Consider the following 13,222-nt stretch of genomic DNA (forward strand, 5'->3'; position numbering starts at 1 on the left):
CACTTTTTTTACACTTATTGTGTTGTGTTAGGGATTTGTACCATTTGGAAAGCAGTAAAACGTTTACATTAAATGTAACAACCTTCGAAAACAGTAAATATAGCTATTATTATTATTACGCTGTAGGTTCACAAATCCACAAGTATTACAACAATAAACACGTTTTTGCCGAAATCTGATTTAATTTTGATAACTCCGATGCAGTTTTTGCCAACACAAAAATATCTCAGCATTCAAACGCCAATTATATCTTATTATTACCTATATCAATTTAAGGGAAAAAAGGTACAAAGGATAAAAAATATTTTGTAGGAATAATAAACTATGGTACCAGCTCTAAAAATGCGTCTTACGACTCTTTCAACAATTGAAGTAATCACATTAAGAATCCAGAAAATATTTCCCTATAAAATAATTTTGTAAAAAAGGTATCATTCACCAACCGCTACGTATCCAAAAACCTCAAAATTAACAAGTATATTAGACTAGCATATTTAAGCAATGATACAGTTAAAATAGAAAAATTGTATGAATCGATGGCGGAATTGCGAGTATCCAATAAAATTGTTAATTTAACAAAGTAACAATTTTTGTAACAAGGTAATGATAGAAGGAACCACATCAGAAAAGTTCCGGGTAATGATTATTTAACATACATTATATAATCATTATTTAACGTATTATTTGGAAACAGTGGTTAGGAAAAGTGGTTTGAAAACTAGAGGCGTACCACATTTAACTAAAGAACCCAAATTCTTGCTTACGCAGATGATCTTAGCTAGAACGAGGCAAAATCTAGTTGATGTGTAAAGTGTATAGAAAAGTCAGCTAAAGAAATAGGTTTAAAAATTAATGAACTAAAAACAAAATATATGACATCAGTGGGCAGAATAGGCATCTAGAGCTTATAACAGAGACTAGGGAATATTATTTTCGAAAAGTGGAAAAATTTAATTATTTAGCATGAAATTGAAGAAAGGATAGCAAAAGGTATGGGGGATACATCACATGTTAAATTTCGATAAAAGAGTGAACAAAACGATGACCTACTGTCTTGTATGGACGTGAAGTATGGAAGCCCAACAAAAGGGAGACGAAGCATTATAAATATTTGAAAGGAAAGTATTGAGAATATTTGGTGGAACGAAAGGAGAGTGGCTAAAAAGGACACATATGGAGCTTAAAGAACTCTATGGAGAACATTCCATAACAAATGGTGCAAGAGCTCAAAGATTAACATGACTGGGAATATAATAGGATTGGGAGATGAACGTCCTTCTAAGCAGATGTTGAGCGAGGGGATAACTGGAAGAAGGGGTAGAGGTAAGCCGCAGACAAAATGCATTCAAGCTGTTCAAAATGATATAAAGGAAATGGAAATGCAGGTGGCAGGCTTTATTGAAGAATACAATCAAATGGCGACAAATGCGTAACCAAGCCAAGGGCCTTCTGGGCTCGACGATCTGAGCTATATATACATATATAAGCAATCACTTATATTGTTGTGATATTAATTTTAAAACATTCTCCCAAAAAATTTAAATAACATTGACGGTACTTCAAACTAAAGTAAAGTAGTAACATTATGTTAAACAACACCATAACAAGTAATAATTAAGCTATGGCACCAGCCTTTAACAATATTAGAAGAGCCACTGTCTCTCGCTACTGATACAATGTAATTTGTTGAAATGGGGGGAGTGAGGACAAGGCGGTAGTGCTCGTAGTGCTAGTAAAAAGGGCTCTTCATATTAGGTTAATGGAGTTAATATTCGGTGGCTATGGCTACATTATAGGACACTGTGGCTGGCAACGCTGCGAACTTCTAGCAGCAGACTTCAAGCTCACCAGTAGTGGGACATATTCTCTTAATTTTTGCATAAGTTAAGATCATATTTGGACTTTTGGTCTTCTTTAACGTGTGAAATTTTAAAGGTTTTAACAAAGCACGGTTAGTTTTCCAATGGGCATCGCAAACTTGAAAGTTACGCGTTATGAACGATTCATAGACAGTTTGATAAAACTATCAAAATAGCAACAAGATAATAAAATATGTAAGAATTTCAATCGCTTATTTTTGTAGGTTCACTGAGAACACCGGTGGCCTAAGTTATTCCCACTGCTGGTGTTCTTAGATTTTTTACAACCAATGTGCCGAAATATCACGGAGACCATATAGGAATAAATCAAAATTTTGTATAACGTTTTTAATACACCATAATATAATTTAACACACTACTCTTTGTGGTTCGCAAATAATGAGTATGAACCACATATTAAAAATAATTGTCAAAAACAGATAAACAAATAGGACCTTTACATAAGATTACTTCTTCCCACTATAGAAAATAAGCCTGTTCACTCTACTTGCAACTATTAATATATTTTCTGCCATCGAACTTATGATTATTTATATTGAGTATTAAGACAATGAGGTATCGTTAACACTTTTACTAAATAATTGTTCCCATAAGATTTCACTCACAAAAAATACAGTCATAAATTCAGTTTACACTTTTTACATTTACATTATTTTTTACTTGCTTTAATATTTTTCCTCTTAACTTACAAAACTGTATTAATTAAAAATTCTGTCAAAAATTGTTTGCAAAAATTGTATATAAAAAAAACAAAAGAGACATTTAGCTCACGTTAAGTTCAGGGGGTGACTAATCATTCTTAAATTTCGTTTGAAAATATACATTTCTGAGATACCCTGTTTTAGTATATCGCTATGTCGGAATTTGAGATTCACAAATATTGAACTTTAATCATGTGTGGTTTTATTTATTTATTTTTTTAAATCCAAAACGATAGATGATAACACAACAAAAGTTACTTATAATTTTTTACAAGATTCAAATCTACAGTAAATTGTAATTTTTAAAATATAGATTATTATGGCTTATGTTGGAAAAAGTTACCTAATTGTCTAGAACTTGCGAAATTAACCGTTTACTCTAATGCAACAAGATGTTTACTGGAAGCATATTTACATATTATTACTGTATAGCACATCAAAACGCCGTAACAAAATGTAACGAAACCTATGGGACGATCAATTACTGATCACAAAAAAAAAACATATCAAGCAGGAACACTTACTAACCTCCATTACATCACATTGAATGAATGTTTAACTAGCCGTAAAAGCATATATCTGATTAACGGTCCCAACCTCAGGAAGACCACAGTAACGATTTGTACACTTTTTGACACATAAATTGTATTTCCAATGGATCACATTTCTTAAAACATTTGGTGCTTGGAAAGGGGAAAAAACATTTTTTGTTGTCACCAATGACGTTAGATGAAACCCAGAGTGGAATTCACACATGGCCCCAAACCACCCAAAAAAATCAGATTCTACATTGTTACATTTCCAAAATTCAAAAATATATAAATATATAAAAAAAATACAGCTTTCTAAATCAACAAGAATGTAGGACTTTCAGTTTGTTTCTGAAACCCCCCTTGAGTTTTAAATTCTAAATTTTTAGGAGAGGACTGTCAATTTTTAGGCCTAATAATGATTTGGATCTAATATCATTGGTTGTCATCGGTTTCTTAGATTATATTGAATCAATGATAATAGAATGTGTTTCAGTTTAATATCTGGACAAAATTTTATTCTACTATCTTAAGGAAACTGGATATTTGCTTGCAACTTTCAAATTCTTCTTCTCTGTTTTTTCTTTTATAACAGGCATACTTAGAAGCCCTTTACTAATAAAAACAGCAATGTGAAGTATTTCTTGATAACAAACCAAAGTGTACAAAAATATATTTGTAAAAAAAATAACTGTAATATTACAATGCAATGGTCATGGAATATATGTAGAATTACTTCCCAGTCTATTTAAAATACTGCGGAAATTCTGCAAAAATCCCTTTGAGCAGCTGCTGATCCTTTTTGCTCAATGTGCTCTCCTCGCAGAATATCCTTGTAAAACATTTTAATATATCCTCAATTCTATGTCTATGCTCGCTGTAATTTGTGTTACGCATTACCCGTCTACACAGTTCAAGATAATCGTGCCTTTTCTGAAACAAAAATTTTTGTCTGCATTCAAAATATGTCTTTTTAACTAAAAACTTTTTTTTTAACAAAAAACAAAGAAAGACAAACATTTCGGGATGTTTGTTTTCACCACAGTTGAAAAATATTGTCGACAGTTATGTCAATGTGTCAAAATAATCAATAACCTACATGTAGTGTGGGGATTGACCATCAATTGTCCACTTCTTAATTGAATAGTCCAAAAATGTTTTAAATAACATCTTGCAATTGTAGAATATTATCTATCGTTATTTAATAATATTATGTATTTTATAATAAATTATTATGAGTTTGTGACGTCCAATTTACCAACAACCCTCGTCAAGGAATATCTGAATACGATACACTTAGCGATTCGGAGACTCCCAAAACAGCGCGACATCCACATAACGCACAATATAAATAAATAAATATAAATTTCATGGTATTTTTAAAATTATCTCGGTCAAACGACACAAAAAAAATTTACTGGTCAACTTCACAACCCTACCTAGATGTAAGGGGGTCCTTTAAAGGAAAGAACTTCCGCTTGCTTTAACAGGAAAGGAACTAAACATTACAGGAATATTACTCACCTTATCGCCGGGAGAGAGATCTGCAATATTCCTAACGATAATATCAATCAACACTTTAACATCATTTGTATAAAATAAATTTGCAGTGCCCCTACGACTGAATAGATCTTTGAATAACTTTAGTAAGGAATGCGGAGGGGCAGGTTCGTGATCAAAGATCCTTATTGGATCCTCTGGAAGCAAAATTCAATTCAAACCAAAAGCAACATTGACAGAAATAACTTTCACCTTCCCGATTTAAAAGTAAAAGTATTTTTTCACAAAACACTTTGGCTATCTGCTTATCCTCCAATGCGACCAACACAGGATTCGTGACGTCGTCGTCGAATTGCAGATTGAAGGATATGACTAGATTTAAAAACAAATCCGGAATCTGTTCGTCCAGGTCAGTATCAGGAGGGTCTTCGATGTTGTCGAGAACAAAACTTAGAAAGTCATGGCCGATATATTCTAAAATTTAAAGAAATCAGTACAGCAATGGAATTAGCCATTTACATTTCGTAGTATGTGGATATACCTAGGTTAATTATAGGCATGGCTTCCCCCATGGAAAAAACCATTGTTAGTAGGAGAGACGAATAATTCAGTTTTAAAATATTCCTGGGATTGGCCATCATATCTCTGAAAACAAAATAAATAATCGAGCGATAAATCACTCCAATAACAAGAAAAATTCTACCTTGCTAATTCCCCCGGTAAAACCGAATTAAGCATAATGTTTATGACAGTCTTATCTAAACTACACAATACTCCAAAGGCCTGCAACAGTAGCTGCCTTATAGACCAACGGGCCTCCATTTGATAGTACTGTATTAATGTTACAATCACGTGATACTGATCAGAAGATATCACGTGTCTTGATATGCTTGTATCTGCGTTGGACTAAAACCAAACAAAACCAAACGGTTATTTAACAAAAATTGTTTTTATTAATAAAATTATTAATATATAGGTAGCACGTCGAACCTTGATTATGCTATGGGAAATATCAAAAAAACCTAAAGATAAAAGTTGATTAGATTTATTAATACTTTCAAAAAAATAAAATTATATTGCTATACATACAAGGAGGAACACCCTGTATATGAAGGTATATTTGAATTCCTCTGAACTTTCTAGACATGTTTTGTATATAATAACATATACCTAAATCTTACAGTTTTTGACCCGTTTTAAATTTTATGTTAAAAGTGACGTTTCCCAGCTTAAATATATCTATCCAGTTCTCCGACTGAAAGATTGATGAAAGATATATTAATATGATGAGAGTCACTATTAGCAGTAAAACGTTGTTCCATTGTAAAAATACTAATAGTTCCTAAACATGGCACCACTAAAAAAATATATAACTAAGGCTGAGGTGGAGAAATCGATTGATATAGTGTATTTAGACTTGAAAATGTCACTTTTGAAAGAAAATTCAACTTATGTCAGAAATGGTAAGTATAGGATACATGAAATATGTCTAGAAGTTTTTTTAACATGTGTACATAAAATTTAATACATACAAGAAAAACCGCGTATGTTATGAGGTATTGAGATTGAGCATAATACAAAAAAAATTTGAAATATTCAAATTAATTGGTCTCCAAAAGTAAATATTTTAAGGAAACTTTAGTATGCTAAAGCTTAATGAAAAAATGTTGTTTGCTATTATAAATTTGTAATAAAAAATTAGTAGTCTTTATGAGCAAATTAGACATAACCTAGCAAAGTAATATTTACCAATACTCACTAAAATTGATATAAGTTCTGTGATATATTCTTTGATGACGCTTTCATCTTCGTGCAACATCCAACTTCTTTGCTGAGCATCTTCCTTACATGATGTTAGCTCATTAAAAATTATCTTCAGTCGACTTGCATCATGTGTTTGTTCTATTTGACCATCATCTACCACAAGACAGGTTTGTGAATGCGACAGTATTGTGCTTAGATATGGAAAGATTGAAGCTGGAAGCAGTTCATGTAGCCCTTGGATAACAGTTTCAACTGCTACTCTCGACATCTCATGAGATAGGTTTGTATTTATTCTTACACTTTCCACCTAAATATTAAATTTTCGATAATTCTGTAGTGTAATTACATAATACTCACCAGTTCATAAACTGATTGGGCAGTTATCACAGGAGAAACATTGGAAGATGACAAAGCATGTTGTTCTGACTTTTTTGAGTCATACCTTTCACACTTAAGTTCTTCTTCAATATTTTCTATTGACTTTTGGATGCTATCCCTACTGCGTATTATAAGTCTAGTTGGCTGTTCCACTACTGTTCGAGGCTTTATTGCCGACAACTGAGACGAAAAAGAACTACATGTCGAATTTATAGTGTCTACAACATTACAAAAATCGTAACTTGGCAAATTTCAATCTTGCCTTACCTTGTGAGTTGTTGTATGAAAGCTGATTTATTAAATCATCACTTTCCTCTCCTAAACCGTCCTTATCCCCCTCTGCAAGCTGTGCAACCTGTTTCCTGAGTTCCTTTAGTACCAGAAGGTTTTCACTTTTAGTTCCAACCACAATATCAGACAAATCCTTTGTTTTCAAATTCTCCAAAGCTTTGTCAATAAATTTTAAGTAAAACGAAGGGTTAACAGTGACTGTTTCCACATAATTTGAAGGTATGTAACCCACGTCGCCCCATTCATTAATAACTTGCCACCAATGTTTGTGTTTTGTATTAGCCTGTTGGAGTATAAAATATTCGTTGCTTTTAAAGCTTAGAGTTTTAGCGTAAGTCTCTGAGAAGTCGTACAAACTATGAAGCATGTCCAAATCGCCTAAAAAATTCATAATAGTTAAATAAAGAAAGAACAAAATTATTGTAAAACATTAAAGCAGCAAAAACTTACCGACAAACAAACTGTTCGACATGATCACACCAATTTGTTGTTAAACTTGTTAAGTTGTTACCGGTCCAATTAAAAAAAATCAAATTTGAAAGATTTATAACAATATTTCAAATTTCCTACTGTCACGCCTACTTTTTGTTTATTTTTTCTTTTAAGCGACATCTGGCGTTGTCTAGGCTAATATTCATTTGAAATCGATTTTATTAGTACTGCCAAAAATTTCGTTCGTTTTTATTAGGTCCCGAAATCGTTTATTATAATGAACCGACGACGGTCCTGTTAACCGGAAATGAAAGGGCATTAGATTTTGTGTTGCAATACATTAATTATTTATAAATAGTTTTTGAACTCAATCTTCGAATTCTGTCGTTATGGGTAGCAATTAATCGAGGAACACCATCTCTATTCGTTCCCAAAACATTACGTGAACATAACCTTATTCAATTTGTCAGTTACCATTTGCAATTTTTCGTAGGTTATTACGAAATTTGAATATTTATTTAATGGATTGGACGAATTAATAATACCTCATAAAGTTGATGTAAAATCCATCATTATAAAATGGTTGATTCAGAAAAAGAAGAGGCAGTGAATTTGGTAAAGTCCTTAATCAAAATAAAATAGTACAAATCTATCAACAATTTTATTTTAGCAAAAAGAATTCGAGTGGGTTCTACATCAAGAAATTCATAAAGGATTGGACCAAATTCATCAAATATTAGTGGTAATGTTACTTTGTTTAGGCCTTGATCAGTAGTTGAAGCAATTTTTGCTCAGCAATTTTGTTAATGAAAACTTGTTTTAGGAATGTGCCAGACGATTTCCAGTAGCTCTTTATGGACATGATAATTCCAGTAAACAGGACAAATTTGTTCTCTCAGTACCGCTTGATCAGCTAAAATGCATTGTTACTTTAACTGGGGATAGCATTACGCATGCTGTGAGACTAGCAGCTGATTTAAATGATTTTAAATGAATCGATTGTGTGTCTTGTAGGATATAAACTTCAAAGTGAGCCGCCAAAATTCGGGTACTATTGTAAGAACTTCAATTCAAAGTGAATATCCTTGGAAATTGCAACAAGTTCAAGATGCTGCAAATCATTTACAACAAGCTATATATCATATTGATGATGTTGGCAAGAACTATAAATTTAAGTATGACATTTGGAAATATATTTTTGTATATTTCTAGTATGATTTGTAACAATTTTTATGCAGGTCATCAGATGAAGTTTTGCATATTTTGGGAAATATCTTGGGTAGCCTCCAAAGAGGCAGGACCAGTTTAATAGTGCCCAGGAAGAAAACAATGGACGATTTAATTAAAAGTCGAAATATGGTATTTAAAATAGCTCTAGTTTGTTCCATTGTTTGTTGGAATTATTTTTGTTTCTAGAAATCCCTGTCTCCTAATTTGACGGAAGATCTGGCCATAAGTTTTTACATTCAAAGCCACAAGTTAATATTTGCAATATATCAGTTGACGAACAACCATGGAGTCATGAAATATGAGTCAACTCATGCTGAATGCTCTGTGCCTTGGTTAAATGAAGTGTTGGTGCTGTTTACGGTGGGTTTACAGCTTTGTCAACAATTGAAAGATAAGGTAATTTCTTGCTCATTGTTCTGGAATATCTTGCAAAATCTCACTGTTTATTTCTGTGTGGGATTTACACTTGATAATAATAAGTAAATCATAGAGATTTTATTATTTAAATGGTTATGATATGCTGTGATTAAATATTGACCTTTATTGTATTGTTCATTTTCCTGTAAACCACTTGAATTTGAAGTGCAGAACGTCACCTTGATATGAGTGCTTTGTAATTCTTGGAATATAACTTCAATTTTGAGATAATTAAATCTTAACTTTTGTAGGACATTTTAACTTTGCATTTTTGGTAAGTAAGCAATTACTTTTAGTCACATATTTTAACATATTGATAAATGTGTTTTAATTATCAATGTAATTGAATCTAATCTGCTCCACAATGGCCGACAACTTTATTGATTGGTTAGTTAACAATATCATAATTTGTTATAGTAAGTTGTATGCAAGTAATTGACCTTTTTAAAAACTTTTTAAAATTTGGACCAATATTTAGAAAGAAATTTCTCATTTTGCTAAACAAAATAAATTTAAAGGCACTTTATTTAAAACATCTTATAGGAAAATATCAATTTATATCCAGTACTTTTAGCCAGTTACTACATCTATCAATACTGTCAGTTTCAATTTGTTTACTTTGTAGCTAATTTAATTCATAAGTGGATATATTTAGTTCTTATCGACTGATTACCTCTATTTGTTTGCACATTGCATCAGCCTGCATTCAAGTGTTATAAATACAGTGGTTTAATAAATCTAATGGTTTCCAAAGCTGTGTACACTGTTTTTCAATATTTTATTTAAAAGAAAAAGTTAAAATCAATTTTTTTTGTTTTAGATCTGCGTTTTTTCTCAATACAAAGACTTCACAGTAGGATCCCGACCGAACAGTCCTGTAAATTAACGAACGGAAATCTCACCATAGTCACTAATATTAGGGTAACCTTAGACATTTTAAACAGAATATTTTTATTTGAAGATTCCACAATATTGTCAATTGTTATTACCGCACTGCATGCGATAATGTTAGAATAGGGAAACAAATCTACTTAGCCTTAAGTATTTGTTCGTGTTATGTCATGTCATTAAGTTATTGTCTACCAGTTTTAAAAACTTGACACTATTTAACTTTTTTCTTCTATACTGTAGGTTGTTCATCTATGCAAAAACGAAAATTTTGTTATTTCGTCTCTCGATCTAACTAAATGGTATTAGTTGAGCTTATCATCTCACTGTTCAAATTGATGTTATAGTAATTTTTTGTATATAATGTATTAATTTTAACTGTTCAAAAATAGCAATAAAATCAAATTTTAGTCCAAACTTATTATGACTTAATTAATTTACACCCTTGTTCTTGACATGCTTACTCAAATGAAAGGCTAGCCAAATATCTTTTTGAAACATTTTTTTTTGTAGGTAAGGGTTTCACCTAGGTTTTACTGTTACTATAACTCATGTATTCAGTTGTAAAAAATTGGAAAATAATATGCCCCGCAATTTGCAAACCACGGGATAACCTCAAGAAATGTACCCGGTGCTACAAACTCATGTTCCTAAGCCAATTTCAAACTCCTGATCAGTGGAATTTTCCAATTAACTTTGGAATTTTCTAGTTCCAAACTGCCACATAAGTGCAACTTTGCTACGAACTCAGGGTCCTAGCCCAATTTCAAACTCCTGGTCAATGGAGTTTTCCAATCAACCTTAGAATTTTCTACCTTCAAAGTTGCCACATAAGTGAAACTTTGCTACAAACTCAGGTTCCTAGGTCAATTTCGAACACCTAGTCAGTAGAGTATTCCAATCAACCTTGGACTTTTCTATCCTCAAATTGCCACATAAGTGGAACTTTGCTACGAACTCAGGTTCCTAGAACAATTTCAAACTCCTGGTCAGTAGAGTTTTGCAATCAACCTTGGAATTTTTCCAGTCAACCTTGGAATTTTCTAGCCCCAATTTTTTTTGTAGGTAAGGGTTTCACCTAGGTTTTACTGTTACTATAACTCATGTATTCAGTTGTAAAAAAATTGGAAAATAATATGCCCCGCAATTTGCAAACCACGGGATAACCTCAAGAAATGTACCCGGTGCTACAAACTCATGTTCCTAAGCCAATTTCAAACTCCTGATCAGTGGAATTTTCCAATTAACCTTGGAATTTTCTAGTTCCAAACTGCCACATAAGTGCAACTTTGCTACGAACTCAGGCTCCTAGCCCAATTTCAAACTCCTGGTCAATGGAGTTTTCCAATCAACCTTGGACTTTTCTATCCTCAAATTGCCACATAAGTGGAACTTTGCTACGAACTCAGGTTCCTAGAACAATTTCAAACTCCTGGTCAGTAGAGTTTTGCAATCAACCTTGGAATTTTTCCAGTCAACCTTGGAATTTTCTAGCCCCAATTTTTTTTGTAGGTAAGGGTTTCACCTAGGTTTTACTGTTACTATAACTCATGTATTCAGTTGTAAAAAAATTGGAAAATAATATGCCCCGCAATTTGCAAACCACGGGATAACCTCAAGAAATGTACCCGGTGCTACAAACTCATGTTCCTAAGCCAATTTCAAACTCCTGATCAGTGGAATTTTCCAATTAACCTTGGAATTTTCTAGTTCCAAACTGCCACATAAGTGCAACTTTGCTACGAACTCAGGCTCCTAGCCCAATTTCAAACTCCTGGTCAATGGAGTTTTCCAATCAACCTTAGAATTTTCTACCTTCAAAGTTGCCACATAAGTGAAACTTTGCTACAAACTCAAGTTCCTAGGCCAATTTCGAACACCTAGTCAGTAGAGTATTCCAATCAACCTTGGAATTTTCTACCCCCAAATTGCCACATGAGTGGAACCTTGCTACGAACTCAGGTTCCTAGGCCAATTTCAAACTCCTGATCAGTGGAATTTTCCAATTAACCTTGGAATTTTCTAGCTCCAAATTGCCACATAAATGCAACTTTGCTACGAACTCAGGTTCCTAGCCCAATTTCAAACTCCTGGTCAGTAGAGTTTTCGAATCAACCTTGGACTTTTCTATCCTCAAATTGCCACATAAGTGGAACTTTGCTACGAACTCAGGTTCCTAGAACAATTTCAAACTCCTGGTCAGTAGAGTTTTGCAACCAATCTTGGCATTTTTCCAGTCAACCTTGGAATTTTCTAGCCCCAATTTTCCACATCAGTGGAACCTTGCTACAAACTCAGGTTCCTAGGCTAATTTCAAACTCCTGATCAGTGGAATTTTCCAATTAACCTTGAAATTTTTTAGCCGCAAATTGGCGCATAAGTGGAATGAATTCAGATTCCCAGGCCAATTTCAGACTCCTGATCAGCGGAATATTCAAATCAATCTTAGAATTTTCTACCCTCAAGTGGCCACATAAGTGGAATTTGCTACGAACTCAGGTCCCTAGGCCAATTTCAAACTCTTGGTCAGTGGACAGATTGACACACAGAAGTCGAAAGAATCTGTTTACTGAGTTGTCGAATTAAAAGCCATTCGCACAGACGGTAATATATGGATGTCCCCTTAAAAATTTTGAGTGACTAACATAACGAATAAAATAATTTTTTAGTCTTCTGAAATGTCAACTTAATCTTTGTTAAAAAATAGAATAGAATGAGGTGAGGAAAACAATATAGGGATATTAAACAAACCACCTATTAAACTGTTTTAAATATATCAACAGGTCGCAGCGAAATACTGTAAATCCTAGGCTTGCTTTTGGATTTGTTTTCTTAGGAGAATATCTGGACCCTTGTTTTCTAAATTGTTATTTAGGTTTAGATTTATTAGGTATCTATAGAAAGTTGAATGTTAATTTTGGTAATTTGTGTAATTGCTGAAAGCACTATGAATATCCAAAAATCGTATTACAAACTTTAAATCTTTGTAAGTACTCAAAAGTTATTGATATCAATTTGTTTCATGCAATAAATTAAATGACTAAACCTTAACGCCACTTTGTCATTAATCTATATTACCCCCGATATATTATTTTGGGAAATGTAATTTCCCCAGGAATTGTTGCAATTCAATTATCAAATGTGTAAATTTTTATTTCGATCAAGAATATTAAAGGAAATGTTAATTTGAACCTATGTCTCTTACGCATTT

The 13,222-nt window shown here is 32.7% G+C and overlaps 2 protein-coding genes across 2 annotated transcripts; one reads left to right on the forward strand and one right to left on the reverse strand.

Moving 5' to 3' along the window:
- Positions 1–33: 33 nt before the first annotated feature.
- Positions 34–7,652, reverse strand: LOC132702997 (NCK-interacting protein with SH3 domain). Its single transcript, XM_060671981.1, has 9 exons — positions 7,495–7,652; positions 7,021–7,422; positions 6,733–6,971; positions 6,371–6,682; positions 5,315–5,517; positions 5,153–5,256; positions 4,864–5,085; positions 4,636–4,808; positions 34–4,044 (listed from the first exon to the last, which is right to left on the reverse strand). Exons 1-9 carry the CDS (start codon positions 7,514–7,516, stop codon positions 3,856–3,858), a joined length of 1,866 nt encoding a protein of 621 aa, XP_060527964.1. The 5' UTR covers positions 7,517–7,652; the 3' UTR covers positions 34–3,855.
- A 97-nt stretch (positions 7,653–7,749) lies between these two features.
- On the forward strand, positions 7,750–10,439 carry LOC132703159 (protein rogdi). The gene is made up of 7 exons (XM_060672287.1): positions 7,750–8,091; positions 8,147–8,218; positions 8,300–8,434; positions 8,491–8,651; positions 8,715–8,835; positions 8,893–9,102; positions 9,944–10,439. Exons 1-7 carry the CDS (start codon positions 8,056–8,058, stop codon positions 10,007–10,009), a joined length of 801 nt encoding a protein of 266 aa, XP_060528270.1. The 5' UTR covers positions 7,750–8,055; the 3' UTR covers positions 10,010–10,439.
- The last annotated feature ends 2,783 nt before the right edge of the window (positions 10,440–13,222 follow it).

Source organism: Cylas formicarius, unplaced genomic scaffold, assembly GCF_029955315.1.
Source record: "Cylas formicarius isolate icCylForm1 unplaced genomic scaffold, icCylForm1.1 PGA_scaffold_6__28_contigs__length_40554024, whole genome shotgun sequence".
Lineage (NCBI taxonomy): Eukaryota > Metazoa > Arthropoda > Insecta > Coleoptera > Brentidae > Cylas > Cylas formicarius.